At 39.9% G+C, this 15,919-nt stretch overlaps 1 protein-coding gene across 1 annotated transcript in view; it reads left to right on the forward strand.

Annotated features, from left to right (window-relative positions):
• si:dkey-237h12.3 (teneurin-3) overlaps nucleotides 1-15,919 on the forward strand; it is a 73,881-nt gene that overhangs the window by 21,579 nt on the left and 36,383 nt on the right. Inside the window, exons 12-15 of the mRNA XM_064955851.1 lie at nucleotides 2,511-2,630; nucleotides 4,107-4,368; nucleotides 6,155-6,422; nucleotides 7,062-7,205. Of these exons, the coding sequence (XP_064811923.1) occupies nucleotides 2,511-2,630; nucleotides 4,107-4,368; nucleotides 6,155-6,422; nucleotides 7,062-7,205 (794 nt within the window). The remainder of the gene's footprint in view (nucleotides 1-2,510; nucleotides 2,631-4,106; nucleotides 4,369-6,154; nucleotides 6,423-7,061; nucleotides 7,206-15,919) is intronic.

Genomic DNA, 15,919 nt, shown 5'->3' on the forward strand with positions numbered 1-15,919 from the left:
CCAGTAGAATGGGGGACAATTCCAGTTTAATATATTTAGTCTAACAGGCACACTGTGATAGAGAAAACAGAAACACTACAGGCAAGACAGAACTGTCCAATCTGAGCAGCCATTCAGTAGTCCTGGTAGTCTGGGTAGAATAAGAGCATGAGAGAACATGACATTTAAAAAAAAAACAGGCAATAGTATATGTGAAATACTTAACATAATAAAAAATAAGATGATGATGTGATTGGTAACTATATAATATACTTATACCAACCTAATCTGTATATTTCTCAGAAGAATGTATCTTTTCAGGATTACTCTGTCTTTGGCCAGCTTCTCCATGAACTCCTGGCAAGGGAGGTTGAAGTTTGTCTTCACAATAAGCATAGGAACAGTGAACCTATTTCTTGCTGCTGTCCATATATCATTCATTCCGTTTCTTGTAAAGAGCCATTGTACCTCCTCTGTCTGCTCTTCTTACTCTCTTAACTTTTTCTTCTGCTCAAATCTTTGTCCTCTTCTTTTCTTCACTCGTCTTCCTTCCTTTCCTTCTCTTTACCTTTCCACCTCACTCTTCTACTCTCCTCGCTTCACTCTTTTTACTCCCTTCATTTTTCCTCCTCCTTCCTCTCCAATCTTTAATAATAAATAGTACACTAATAGATCAAATACTTTGGTTCACAGATTCTCATTGCTTGCCTCATTTTTGTATTTTACCTCAAAAACATTGTTTGGAATAATACATTGGCAGGCTCTGTAATCATAATCTTTACCTTTCCTACTCTCTCTCTCTCTCTTTCACTCTTCTTCCTCTTCTCCACTCTCTAACAGAAAACATTATGCTAATGTTATCCATGAAAATTTCAAAATATATTTTCACACTACTTATAATGCCAAACCATTAAAATTGCAATCTACAAATAAATATCATAATTAATTGTACATTCATTTAATATAATCATATTTTCAAAATAGCCCGTCCACTGCATGTTTACATGTGAACGTTTTTTAACCTAGCTACCATGACAGAGCTAACATTAGCTATCCTAGCTAGATACTGTAACTTAGTCAACATAGCTAATAATAGCTAGCATAACCTATCTATATCATAAATTGTGACATTATAACATCACTAGCTAGTATCTCAAACCTGACTTGAAAAGACGTTTGTGGGGATGATGTGGATTCACTTGATACTTGCTAGCTTCTGGCTGAGTTTTTCACAGCAGTTTTCTCTAAAACTATCACGAGCAAGTAGTTAGTAGAAGAAGAAGAGTGAGTGAAGCTGGACAAAACAAGCACAACGCGATTGAGACGTCAACCCGATAGGCTCTGCTGCCCGGTCTTTCTTGCCACTTAAAATATTATTTCACTTTGCAATGTTTTTAATGGAGCTCCAGCCGGGGACAGGCCACCAAAAACGGGGACGTCTGGTTACCCTATCTTAAGAGGTCTTTTCATTTTTACATAAACCCACAAAAGAACCCATCCAAAACAAGTGGGCTAGCCAAATGAAAGCGAACAGTTTTCATTGTGTGGCTGGGTTTCATGCCAATGCTCTCAAATCTCTCCTCTCTCGTATGGCATAAAGACTAATACCTTACATGGTTTGTGTTGAGACCCACAGCCATTTCGGATGTCGCCTTACAATTTTCCCAACTGACTTAAAATGGTGTCTTTGACCAAACCACCGCTAGACATTGACAAAGAGGGACTGTGGGAATTACTCATTTCTTAGGTTATGCGACTTAATGTTTATTTACGGGTCAGCTCTTGTAGGGTCAGCCAGCCTGTAGAAGATTAATGGCGAGACAAGGAGAGAATAGTGAACCTCCATAGCGACCTAAAATGGCCTTATTCCCTGAGACTGCAAAGTAAAAAATTAGACGTTGTTATGCTAGGCATGTTGTGGTGAGGAAACAGAGAAGAGAAAGCTGTTGATCATCCCTGACTCATATCCGTAATGACCTGAAGATAAAGACGGCATAACGGGACACGTCGCGCCTCATGGATCTGCCGCCAATGACAAATGCTAATTAAATACCTCAAGAAAATCCACGTTTGACATAGCCGCCCTTGATAAATTGTTGATGAAGAAACATCCCCCTATCGTCTTGCCCCCTTCAGACGGTTGCCCAACTTAACAAATTACCTCACAATTAGGAATGCGAGAATGCTCGTCGGGTCCAAGAAAGAGCTACGTGGAATATTTGGTATGGGAAATGGGTGCCCCTGTAGAATATCAATGCTGAAAACGTGTACCAGGGAAACTGCTGAAAGTAAGAGGACATTGATGGCTGTGAAGACTTTTTGGAATGAGTTATGGGCGGTTAAAAGGTCTAAAGAGAGAGCAAGCCATTTCATGAATAACAATCGCTGACACGTATGTTTTTAACACTCATTAAATCAGACTGCCGGTACCCTTGCTGAGGGAGGACAGATGTTAGTGGAGATGACTGGTTGTTGACTGCTGGCATTTTGCTTCTTTACTTGACCCTCTTTGTGTATGTTTACGGTTGCAGCCTGGCGTCAATCATCCGGGGTCAGGTGCTGACGGGAGACGGGACACCCCTGATTGGAGTCAATGTGTCCTTCCGGGATTACCCAGAGTACGGTTACACCGTCACGCGCCAGGACGGCATGTAAGAGAGCCACACACACAGAATGAACACGTACACACACCACCATTTTTCCCCTCCGAACATGGTTCAGTGAAGGTCTGGTGATATACTATTCCTGATTCACCAGTGGAGAGATGTCATGGCAGATATCCAAAACAAGCTAGCAAATGGAAACGACAGAGCATTGTGCCCCACAACAATAGCTCATGCAAATGTCACAGTGTTTGGGGCCATTTAGAACAAGGCAATTTAAAATGCATTGAATCAGCCAGGGAAGAATCAATCTGCCAGCAGTGTAGACTACCACAAGATTACTGTCTGACCTTCTTGGGCTATTACCATAGAGTTGTGGTGCATGGTCTCACTCTTAACCAAACAAAGTCATACTGGGTACATAAATATCACAGAAAACATTCAGCTCCACAGGAAGTTTATCTTCATACTATCGGTTGTCTGGGTTTACTGGCATGTGTAGATCTTTTTATTCAAATCATCACCAACATATCTGGGTTATGTTTGTCTGGAATAAAAGGCTTATAATATTTAGTGATTCCTGGGACTAGCGTAGTCACTCTTATGGAGCAGGAACCGCGGAGGTAAGGGCCCTTGATAGCCAAGGATTAGCTGATGTCTCCAGATATTCCACCCTGTAACACCTCTGACATAGCGCATGATAAATGGCAGGGGATAATCGCACTTGGTTAGCCACCGTATCCGCTCAGGGTGTTAAGAGGGCAGAAACGACATCAAAGCTTGGCCCCTTGCAGCTGTGAGCTCCCCACTGCCCAAAGTGGATGGATAGAGGGGGAGAGAAGGGTGGGGGGTCAGTGTAGGAGGAAACGGTTTCAGGTCAGATGCACAGCTGAGGTGCGTGTGTGTGTATATATGTGTGTATATGTGTGTCTGTATTTCTCTCTTTCACTGTGTGCTTGTGTTTTTGTGTGAGCGTTTGCATGTGTGTGTGTGTGTGTGTGTGTGTGTGTGTGTGTGTGTGTGTGTGTGTGTGTGTGTGTGTGTGTGTGTGTGTAGTGTCATCATGCAGATGCTTGACCCCCTGGGTAGTAAAGCTGGCTGAATATATAGAGCAGCACTTCAAAGACTCGCCCTTCATTTCCAATCCAGTAGCTGTTGTCTGCACTATGTGTAGTAATTAAAACTGGTCCACCAGAGAAACTTCTCAACAAGTTCACACTTTAAGTGTCTCACTTTATCATGGTTGACTAAACAAACGTAATAAAATAGATTCAGTGAATAATAATAATATGTGAGCCACAAAGGAATAAGACAACGGATAAGAAAAGGTCTTTGTTCCATTGAAAAAATATAATCTGGTTTGTAGCCCAACATTTATGAATATATATTTGAGTTTCCACTGAAATGCTTTGTCTTCCGGAGAGAAGTAAATGTAATATGGCCGGCCTTCAAGGAAATCACACTGGGTAAAAATGTAAATCTATTTTTTTCATCACTTCTCCACATTCATGGGGATGTCTCCAGGTTTGACCTGTTGGCCAATGGCGGTGCCTCGCTGACGCTGAGTTTGGAGCGTGCCCCTTTTACCACACTGCACCGCACTGTGTGGTTACCCTGGAAGGTGTTCCACGTAATGGACACTGTGGTGATGAAGAGGGAGAACAACGATATCCCCAGCTGTTACCTCAGCGGCCTGCTTAGGCCCAGCCCCCTCATCTTGGCCTCGCCCCTGTCCACTTTCTACAGGAGTTCCCCCGAGGACAGCCCCATCATCCCTGAGACCCAGGTAAGATTAGCCCTGGTTCCAGTACCTACTGCCAGGTACCTATGTGCCACAGCATATGGCAGACACGGCAGTGTACAGCTGGGTGCATTAACATGTTTCCCTGCACTGCAGTACAGGTGACAACAATATATATAATTTTACAAACTAGCATTTCACAGTATACTGAAACTTCTGTAGGTTTTCAATACTAGAACATGAAAAACTGTCCGGTACTAGAATTGTTGTTACTTTCAATACTTCTGTCAAATATGTTTCACATCATATACGGATTGAGAGGATCGAGGCTATCTAGTAATTTGTCTGAACCTTCTCAAGGGGGCAGTAGCGAGCCAGCTGACACAGAGCAAGCCACTTTTGAGAAGCAAATGAGAAGAGAGAGAAAATGCCAAAAGCATGGCTTCTTCTACCACCACACCCGCAGCTTGTTGACAAAACTCCCTGCAGAAGCAAACTATGGGAATGTTTTTCTTACAGAGCAGATGATGAGGTTATATGAGTTGGTTATTTAAATCAACTGTGTAGTGCTAGGGGCAAAAACAAAAACGTGCACCCGAGGGAGGCCCCAGGACTGATTTAGGAAACACTGATTTAGACTACTTTGGATTTGCCTGGGCTTGCTAGCAGTAGCCAGTCAGCAGCCCTGGGCAGAGCATTGCACCATGGAAAGTAAAATGCACTCTGGGAGTAGTTGTATGCTGTGTAAAATCCATTGTATTTCTATGGTGTGTAGACTATAGAGAGATGGTAATGTTTTTTTTGTAGGCACTAACTATGCCAAGATTCATTGGACAAGGCATATGAGGAAAATGAATGGTGTTTTTGGATGGGTTTGGGATAAACTCTGAAAATAAGGTCTGTGGTAAACACAGGATAAGGAGGTGTTAACCTCAGACCTTATTTTCTGCGTTTATTCCAAAACCCATTTTTTCCCCATTCATTTTTCCAATAGGGATGGCTGAAAGAAACCAGATGTAACTTGTTTCCAGGTTTTAGGACTACAAGCTGCCGAGGTCTATTGCAATATAGAAGTTTCAGAAATTAGCTTTAAAGGTTTTTTTATGTAGTTTTGGAACTAAACTATTCATTTAATGCATTAAATTATTTAGCTGTAATGAATCATAGTTCTAACGAATGTCATTTTACCCAATATTATAGCCATAGATTTGCAAATGAACGCTAATATGTATCAAATCACATTTTAAAACAGTTTCGATGTAATTGTAAAATAGAGAGAGTCTCAAATATGGTTTTGAATGAGGAAAATAGAAGATATTCTTCTGTTATTTAATATGGTGTTTTTTATTTTTCCCAAAAATATAATATAGGATAGAATATATTTTAGTTCTTCTACCAGTTATCAGTATATTGTTCAATGTTGAAAAAATAAAGCCCAGTGGTTTTTCTGTGACTCACATTTTCTTTTTTTTGCTGTGGTATCTTTTGGTATCGAGTATCGTCTTGGTATTGAGTATTGTTACGGTATCATGTATCGTAATACTAAACCTGGTATCGGTATTGATGTAAAAAATCTGGTATCGTGACAACACTACTACAAACTAGATATAACCGCAACAAAGGTTCCAGACATGCAGTTCATTACATGCGTTATTGTTAGACGTTTGCAAGCAAACTTGGCACTTGGTAAAGTTGAAATCATCATGTGAGAGAGTTTGTCACATTAACAATGTACCGTTGTTGCAGCACAGACATTTTGAAAAGTAACTTTTTAACGCACTCAGTTATATGTTCCATACCTTTTCATAACGAATTCTGCTCAAACTCATAGGTCCTACATGAGGAAGTGGCCATACCTGGAAGTGACCTCAATCTGGTTTACCTGAGCTCCCGCACGTCCGGCTACAAGCCCATCCTCAAGGTCCTTATGACCCAGGAACGACTCCCATTCGGACTCATGAAGGTCCATCTAATGATTGCTGTCATGGGCAGACTGTTCCAGAAATCATTCCCTGCTTTTCCCGACGTCTCGTACACCTTTGTCTGGGACAAGACAGACGCCTACAACCAGAAGGTCTACGGCTTGTCAGAGGCTGTAGGTGAGTTCCCAACGATGATCAAACACAGCTGTATGGAGATGTTATGTAAACATCGTCTGATCGTGGTGTCAGGTCCTAGTGTAGTCTAGCAGGTTGAACTTTGGATGAACTCCTGGCATTGATATCCTTTGAACTTCCTGATTGTTTTTGCAGTCAGAGGCATCATTGTTTTGTAATATGGTATAACAGCTGGTGTGAAAAATATCAAGGAGAAATCCCAGACGGCTGCATTTCTGAAGGGCACTACTCTGCTGACTTAGTTTTTTTGCATGTGTAATTACTCACCAGTTGAACCATGGGAAAATTATTTATTTTTAACGTCATGCCCACGCTGTTGTATTTTGGTCCATAAATTTATTCATTTTGATAAAAATCACCCACATATTATTTCAGGTAATATGGTAATTTGACATCCAGATGCACTGTGAGCTAGCATTATCTCAGACTTTATATGCTTGTAATGCCTATTGGCATACTAGTAAACACTCATCTGAGAGTATACCTCATCCCTAGAGAGAAGATTCTACAATCATTAAGAGATTTTACAAGTTTTCAGGCTTTTTTTAATGCAGTACAAGCCTCATCATTTGTTTTTTTACAGATATTGATAGATTCATTATATACCATTGTTGTTTCCAGTGTCTGTGGGATATGAGTATGAATCATGTCTAGATATGATCCTCTGGGAGAAGAGGACGGCCATTTTACAAGGTTATGAACTGGATGCCTCTAACATGGGGGGTTGGATGCTGGACAAGCACCATGTATTGGACATTCAAAATGGTAAGACTTTTTTTTACACTGATCAATGACGATGCTGTGTGTGTGTGTGTGTTTGTGAGTGCGTGCGTGCGGTTGTAAGCTTCAGGAGGTCTCTAATCTCAAATACAGCATTAAATACTCAGATGAAGATTAAATATGGTTCATCATAACATTTACAGATAATAGAGGAGAGTTTTGACAGGTCGATCATTCATATTAATGATGGAATAAATTAGATACAATGACCCGGGGTGCAGAGCTCCCATCCTACTCAGCGATTCCACCCTACTCGGCTGTTTTGCAACAAGATGGCATTTGCAGGCCAAAAGGGGATACATTTATCTGTAAAGAAGTTACTGAAACATATACTGTAGTTCTTAGCTTTTTATCATCCAAACTACTCTTTTGAATGAGCGTAAGAATAAAACTCCAAACAGACAAAAAAACATACTGCATGATCAGGGCCCTGTTGCATAAAACATCTTAAGTTGATTTTCCCCTTATCTTTTCCCTTAACTTGAAGTACCACTAAACATTTCAAGCGAATACCACCCTTAAATTAATTGAAAAGTTTAAGGGTACCCATGAGGTCCCTTAAGTGCTTTGTTAATATGGATATGAATGCAAAAAGCATTTGTAAAGGTGAATGTTACTTTCCTCTGCCCTAGTTTCAAAAGTGAAACATCCACCAGCTATCTAGCTCGGTAGCTAAACAGTGGAAGGTGCACAATCCACGTCTACAAAACTAGCTGGCTAACTAGCTACCTACTCTGCAAGATAGCTTGACGTACTAGAAAGTAATAGGAACAAGTTGAGAAAAAAGTAACTAAAATGTATGTTTTATTATCTCTGAATCAATTTGTTTCTCCTGTCTTGCATGTAGAAGTTATATTTTGGGATCTCCCAAAATAAATGGGATCTCTTTGAGGAGACCTTCTGTCAGTGAATCAGGTTGTCTCCATGGTAACCAGAGACTCTTTTGCCATAGGCTACATGACCATAAAACCCTTAAATTATGCCCTTACCTAAGGAAATGTTTGAGATGCTCTATGCAACACCCTTAAACAATTCCCTTATTTAAGGGAAAATTATTCATTGAGGTAAACACTTAAGATGTTTTATGCTACTGAGCCCAGGGCTTTAAAGTGTGACCACTTTGGTCGCTTATGCTCCAAAATATTTTGCTGTGCGAACCTGACATGCAACACCCTGAAACACCCTTTTGGGAGCACCTTGGACCTAGAAAAATTATAACTCCGATAATCATTGTTGTTTTATTTTTATATTTTACCTTTATTTAAAACCTGTTAAATCTATGGGGGCGCTATTTCATTTTTGGATAAAAAGACGTGCCCGTTTTAAGCGCAATATTTTGTCACAAAAAGATGCTCGACTATGCATATAATTGATAGTTTTGGAAAGAAAACACTCTGAGGTTTCCAGAACTGCAAAGATATTGTCTGTGAGTGCCCCAGAACAGGAGCTACAGGCAAAACCAAGATGAAACTGCAACCAGGAAATGAGCAGGATTTTTGAGGCTCTGTTTTTCATTGTCTCCTTATATGGCTGTGAATGCGAGAGGAATGAGCCTGCCCTTTCTGTCGTTTCCCCAAGGTGTCTGCAGCATTGTGACGTATTTGTAGGCATATCATTGGAAGATTGACCATAAGAGACTACATTTGCCAGGTGTCCGCCCGGTGTCCTCCGTCGAAATTGTTGCGTCATTTTCAGCTGCTGGTATTTTTCCATGGGATTCTGAGACGAAAGCAGACTTCCACGAACGGCATATCAATGAAGAGCTATGTGAAAAAACACCTTGAGGATTGATTCTAAACAACGTTTGCCATGTTTCGTCGATATTATGGAGTTAATTTGGAAAAAGTTTGATGTTTTTGTGACTGAATTTTCGGTTAGTTTCGGTAGCCAAATGTGATGTACAAAACGGAGCATTTCTCCTACACAAAGATTCTTTCAGGGAAAAATGAACATTTGCTATGTAACTGAGAGTCTCCTCATTGAAAACATCCGAAGTTCTTCAAAGGTAAATGATTTTATTTATTTGGTTTTCATGGTTTTTGTGAAAATGTGGCGTGCTAAATGCTACGCTAAATGCTAAGCTAGCTATCAATACTCTTATACAAATGCTTGATTTGCTATGGTTCAAAAGCATATTTTGAAAATCTGAGATGACAGTGTTGTTAAGAAAAGGCTAAGCTTGAGAGCAGGCATATTTATTTCATTTCATTTGCGATTTTCAGAAATCGTTAACGTTGCGTTATGGTAATGAGCCTGAGGCTGTATTCACGATCCCGGATCCGGGATGGGTAGTATCAAGAGGCTAGTCAGTTAAGAACATATTCTTATTTTCAATGACGGCCTAGGAACAGTGGATTAACTGACTGTTCAGTGGCAGAACGACAGATTTGTACCTTGACAGCTCGGGGGTTTGAACTTGAAACCTTCCGGTTACTAGTCCAACGCTCTAAACACTAGGCTACTCTGTAATGATTGAGCTTGAGCCATAGTTAACAAGTGAGTGCAGATTCTTTACTGTCATGGTTATACCATTACTACAGCGAAAACTGATTGTTTCTAGCCCAACAGGTAAAAAGATATGACCCATATTACCGGCGCAATTTTTTATTTATTCCTGTCTTGAATTGGCTATACATTCATAAACAATTTTGCGGGCTGATCCAAAACCACTCTCGGGCATTTTCTTTACACCTTGTTCAGTCATGTAATCTCATTAGCTAGCTACCACACTGTACTCAACCCTGCACTTTAGAAACTACTGTCCTATGTACATAGTCATTGAACACTGGTCACTTTAAACATTTTACATACTGTTTTAACCACTTCATATGTATATACTGTATTCTAGTCAAGGCTCATCCTATATAACTAGTGCTGTATGCACCGTTTCTATTCATATAATATCCATAATGTCTATACACCATTATATACATACAGTTCCTTCAGAAAGTATTCACACCCGTGTTGGTGGAATTATGTTTTTCTAACTTTTACAAATGAATTAAAAATGAAAAGCTGAAATGTCTTGAGTAAAAAAATATTCAATCCCTTTGTTATGAAAATCCTATATGTTCAGGATTAAAAATTTGCTTAACAAGTCGCATAATAAGTTGCATGGACTCACTCTGTGTGCAATAGTAGTGTTTACCATGATTTTTGAATGACTACCTCATATCTGTACCCCACACATGCATTTGTCTGTAAGGACCCTCAGTCAAGCAGTGAATTTCAAAATGTCTAATTCAACCACAAAGACCCGGGTGGTTTTCCAATGCCTCAAAGAAGGGCGTCTTTTGGTATATGTGTAAAAAAAAACAAAAAAACAGACAAGTTCTTCGGCTTGCAAGCTGCCCCCTTTTTCCTTCAAACATAACGATGGTCATTATGACAAAACAGTTATATTTTTGTTTCAGCAGACCAGAGGACATGTATCCAAAACGTACAATGTTTGTCCCCATGTGCAGCTGCAAACCGTAGTCTGGCTTTTTTATGGCGGTTATGGAGCAGTAGCTTCTTCCTTGCTGAGCGGCCTTTCAGGTTATGTTGATATTGGACTTGTTTTACTGCGGATATAGATAATGTTGTACCTGTTTCCTACAGCATCTTCACAGGGTCCTTTGGTGTTCTGGGATTGAATTGCACTTTTCGCACCAAAGTATGTTAATCTCTAGGAGACAGAATGTGTCTCCTTCCTCAGCGTTATGACGGCTGCGTGGTCCCATGGTGTTTGTACTTGCGTACTATTGTTTGTACAGACGAACATGGTACCTTCAGGCGTTTGAAGTGAATTATAAGTGAAATTTTCTGTCTGTAAACAATTGTTGGAAAAATTACTTGTGTCATGCACAATGTAGATGTCTTAACCGACATGCCAAAACTATAGTTTGTTAACAAGAAATTTGTGGAGTGGTTGAAAATGAGTTTTAAGTGTATGTAAACTTCCAACTACAACTGTATATATATTATTTTTTTCATTTTGCAGACACTCTTATCCAGAGAGACTTACAGTAGTCTGTGGGTACCCCTTGGGTATCAAACACACAACCGTGGTGTTGCAAGCACCATGCTCTACCAGCTGAGCTACATGGGTATCAATGTGCAAACATCTGCTCAATATGCAGTAGTTCTGGTAGCAAAAAACCCTCAGCTATTATACAAAACTGGGTTCCCTTAACAGATTATTGCTCACAGAATTCTCCAGGAAATGTTTTATAGAACTAGTGTACAGAAGTCAATCTGCATCTTTTGTGTTTACCCCAAGATGCTATGTGTTTTCCTGGATGTTCGTTAAACATAAAAAAAATAACTGGTATTAAGCTGAACCAAATCTGTCAAAAACATCTAGCACACAAAGTTTTGCAAAGAGCGTTGAAAAAGATCATTGAGAACTGTTCCAGCTTGACTGCTGCCAGAGCATTGTGTTTCATCCCACCTGTCTCAGGGTAAAGCTAGCTCGTCTCAAAGCCTTCACACAGCAGCGCCAGCGCACAGTGGGGGGGATCGCTGTCTCTAGATGTGAAGCTTCATGATCAACAGATGTGTAGATGCGATATGCATTTCATCTTCGGCATATAATATGCAAATACTTATTGTGTCCTGCATTAGCTTGGGTATCAATGTGCATTTGTCTGGATGTATTATGTTTATTAGGGATGAGGTAGCATTGTTTTGGCAGATTTGTGTAGTTTGATATTGATTACATGAATGACTGAAATGAAGGACAGATGGTGTCTTACTTGTCTTTACAATCAGGACTCCAAAGAGGGTTCAGTTTCCTTTTCTTTCTTTCTAACCCTTCAAATACGTTAAGAAATTTGCTTTATTGAGGAAAGGTGAAAAATATTTGACTTTTCATTTCACAATCCCGTTAGTTTCACCCACAGATAGTATGTCAAGTGGGTGAAATAATTGACGGTTTCCCAGTCAACAGACCCTTAAATGTCAGAGGCACAACATGCCATGTCATGATGGCATTACAGGGAAAAGTGTGTACCTTATGTAATTGTGTATGCCTTTTACAATGTATCAATATTTTAATATGTATCTTGTCGGCCTTGTTCGTAGGCATGAGATATTTCACATAGTCATGAGGATTAGTTTTGTATTTGCATTTGTATTTATTAAGAATCCACATTATCTGCTGCCAAGGCAGCATCTACTCTTCCTGGGGTCCAGCAACATTTTTATTTGATTTATTTCACCTGGTAGGCTAGTTGAGAACGAGTTCTCATTTACAACTGCGACCTGGAGGCAGTTATATACAGTTTAAAATATTACATGACATTACATAACAATTTACCCAATACATTTAGTGTGTTCCCTCAAGCCACTACTCCACTATCACATATTTACAATACAACATCCATGTGTACGCGTGTGTAGAATGCGTGTCTTATCATGTGTGTGTGTCTATGCCTATGTGTGTTTCTTCACAGTCCCCGCTGTTCCATAAGATGTATTTTTATCTATTTTTTAAAATCTGATTCTACTGCTTGTATCAGTTACCTGATGTAGCCATGGCTCTATGTAGTACTCTGCAGCTCCCATAGTCTGTTCTTGGGGCTTGGTGTGATGTCTTGTGGGGTATACATGGGTGTCTGAGCTGTGTGCTAGTAGTTTAAACAGACACCTCGGTACATTCAGCATGTCAACACATCTTACAAAAACAAGTAGTGATGAACTCAATCTCTCCTCCACTTTGAGCAATGAGATATTTACATGCATATTATTAATGTTAGCTCTCCATGTACATTGAAGGGCCAGCGGTGCTTCCCTGTTCTGAGCCAATTGTAATTTTCTGAGGTCCCTCTTTATGGCACCTGACCACACGACTGAACAGTCCAGTTGATACAAAACTATAGCCTGTACGTATGTAGTGTTGTTAAAAAGGCAGAGCAGCGCTTTATTATGGACAGACTTCTCCCCATATTAGCTGCTGTTGTATCACTATGTTTTGACCATGACAGTTTACAATCCAGGGTTACTTCAAGCAGTTTAGTCACCTCAACTCCTCAAGATTTAGTTGAGGTTTAGGGTTTAGTGAATGATTTGTCTCAACTATTTAGGACTACATTTTTCCTTGCCACCCATTCTGAAACTAACTGCAGCTCTTTGGTAATTGTTGCAGTGATTTCACTTGCTATAGTAGCTGACATGTATAGTGTTGAGTCATCCGCATACATTTAAAAAAAAAGTTTACTAAGGGTTGGTAACAGGCTGATTGGTCGGCTATTTGAGCCAGTAATGGAGGCTTTACTATCTGTTACTTGGGTAGCAGAATTAGTTTTGCTTCCCTCCAGGCCTGAGGGCACACACATTCTAGTAGGCTTAGATTAAAGGTATAACAAATAGGAGTGGCAATATCATCCGCTATTAGCCTCAGTAATTTTCCATCCAAGTTGTCAGACCCTGGTGGCTTGCCATTATTGGTTGTTCACTTCTTTCACACTCACTTCACAGATTTCAGAATTAGAATACTTGTCTGTCATAACTTGATAAGTTATACTTATGTGTGTATGTATGTATGTGTGGTGTCAGCGTTTGTTGCTGTCATGCCTAAGTTTGCTAATCTTCCCAATGAAAAAAATCATTAAAGTAGTTTGTGATGAATGAGCCATCTGATTCAATGACTGATGAAGCTTAGTTTGCCTTTTTGCCCAAAATGTAATTCTTTATGTAATTTATCTATGTTCGATTGTGTAGTTTCTTCTTGTTTTTATTCAGTTTAGTCACATGATTTGTCAATTTGCAGTACGTTTGCCAATCTGTTGTGCAGCCAGACTTATCTTCCATTCCTGTTGCCTCATCCCTCTCAACCATACACTTTTTCAAATCTTCATCAATTCACAAAGATTTAAAAGTTTTTACAGAAAGTTTCTTAATGAGTGCATGCTTATTAGTAACTGGAATAAGCAATTTCATAAATGTGTCATGTGCAGTGTCTGGTTGCAGGTTGAGGCCCTTAACAAATTCAGTCTGATAAATAAATGTCACAACTGTATTTTCACAACTAGCAATGTATTACCTCCCTAATGCTGTACATTTCATATTCTTTGATAAAATAAGCAAGTTGTGCTCCGCTATAGTCACACTCCTGACGAAGCTACATTGTATGGTATCAGTCATTCTCCTGGTGACTCCAGATGTAGCTATATAGTATCAGTCCTTCTCCTCCTGGTGACTCCAGACATAGCTATATAGTATCAGTCCTTCTCCTGGTGACTCCAGACATAGCTATATAGTATCAGTTATTCTCCTCCCGGTGACTCCAGACATAGCTATATAGTATCAGTTCTTCTCCTCCTGGTGACTCCAGACATAGCTATATAGTATCAGTCCTTCTCCTGGTGACTCCAGACATAGCTATATAGTATCAGTTATTCTCCTCCCGGTGACTCCAGACATAGCTATATAGTATCAGTTCTTCTCCTCCTGGTGACTCCAGACAAAGCTATATAGTATCAGTTATTCTCCTCCCGGTGACTCCAGACATAGCTATATAGTATCAGTCCTTCTCCTCCTGGTGACTCCAGAAATAGCTACAGCTGATGTCGGAAGTTTATATACACTTAGGTTGGAGTCATTAACTTGTTTTTCAACCACTCCACAAATGTATTGTTAACAAACTATAGTTTTGGCAAGTCGGTTAAGACATCTACTTTGTGCATGATGCAAGTAATTGTTCCAACAATTGTTTACAGACAGATTATATCACTTATAATTCACTGTATAACAATTCCAGTAGGTCAGAAGTTTACATACACTAAGTTGACTGTGCCTTTAAACAGCTTTAAAATTCAAAAAAATGATGTCATGGCTTTAGAAGCTTCTGCTAGGCAAATTGACATCATTTGAGTCAATCGGAGGTGTACATGTGGATGTATTTCAAGGCCTACCTTCAAACTCGGTGCCTCTTTGCTTGACATCATGGGAAAATCAAAAGAAATCAGCCAAGACCCCTGAAAAAAATTGTAGACCTCCAGAAGTCTGGGTCATCCTTGGGAGCAATTTCCAAACACCTGAAGGTACCACGTTCATCTGTACAAACAATAGTACGCAGCTGTCATACCGCTAATGAAGGAGACGCTTTCTGTCTCCTAGAGATGAACATACTTTGGTGCGAAAAGTGCAATTCAATCCCAGAACAACAGCAAAAGACCTTGTGGAGATGCTGGAGGAAACGGGTACAAATGTATATTTATCCACAGTAAAACGAGTCTGTAACGGCGTTGTTCGTTTGTTGCAAGAAAGTCGGACCGAAATGCAGCGTGTTGGTTACTCATGTCTTTAATGAAACAAATGACGATACATGAAATATCTTATAAATACAAAAACAACAAACGGAACGTGAAAAACCTATACAGCCTGTCTGGTGAACACTAACACAGAGACAGTAACAATCACCCACGAAATACAAAGTGAAACCCAGGCTACCTAAATACAGTTCCCAATCAGAGACAACGAGAATCACCTGACTATGATTGAGAACTGCCTCAGGCAGCCAAGCCTATACAACACCCCTACTCAGCCGCAATCCCAAATACTACAAACCCCAATACGAAAATACAATATATAAACCCATGTCACACCCTGGCCTGACCAAATATATAACGAAAACACAAAATACAATGACCAAGGCGTGACAGAGTCCTATATCGACATAACCAGCAAGGAAGAAGCCACTGCTCCAAAACTGCCAT

Source organism: Oncorhynchus masou, chromosome 32 (genome assembly GCF_036934945.1).
Source record: "Oncorhynchus masou masou isolate Uvic2021 chromosome 32, UVic_Omas_1.1, whole genome shotgun sequence".
Taxonomy (NCBI): domain Eukaryota; kingdom Metazoa; phylum Chordata; class Actinopteri; order Salmoniformes; family Salmonidae; genus Oncorhynchus; species Oncorhynchus masou.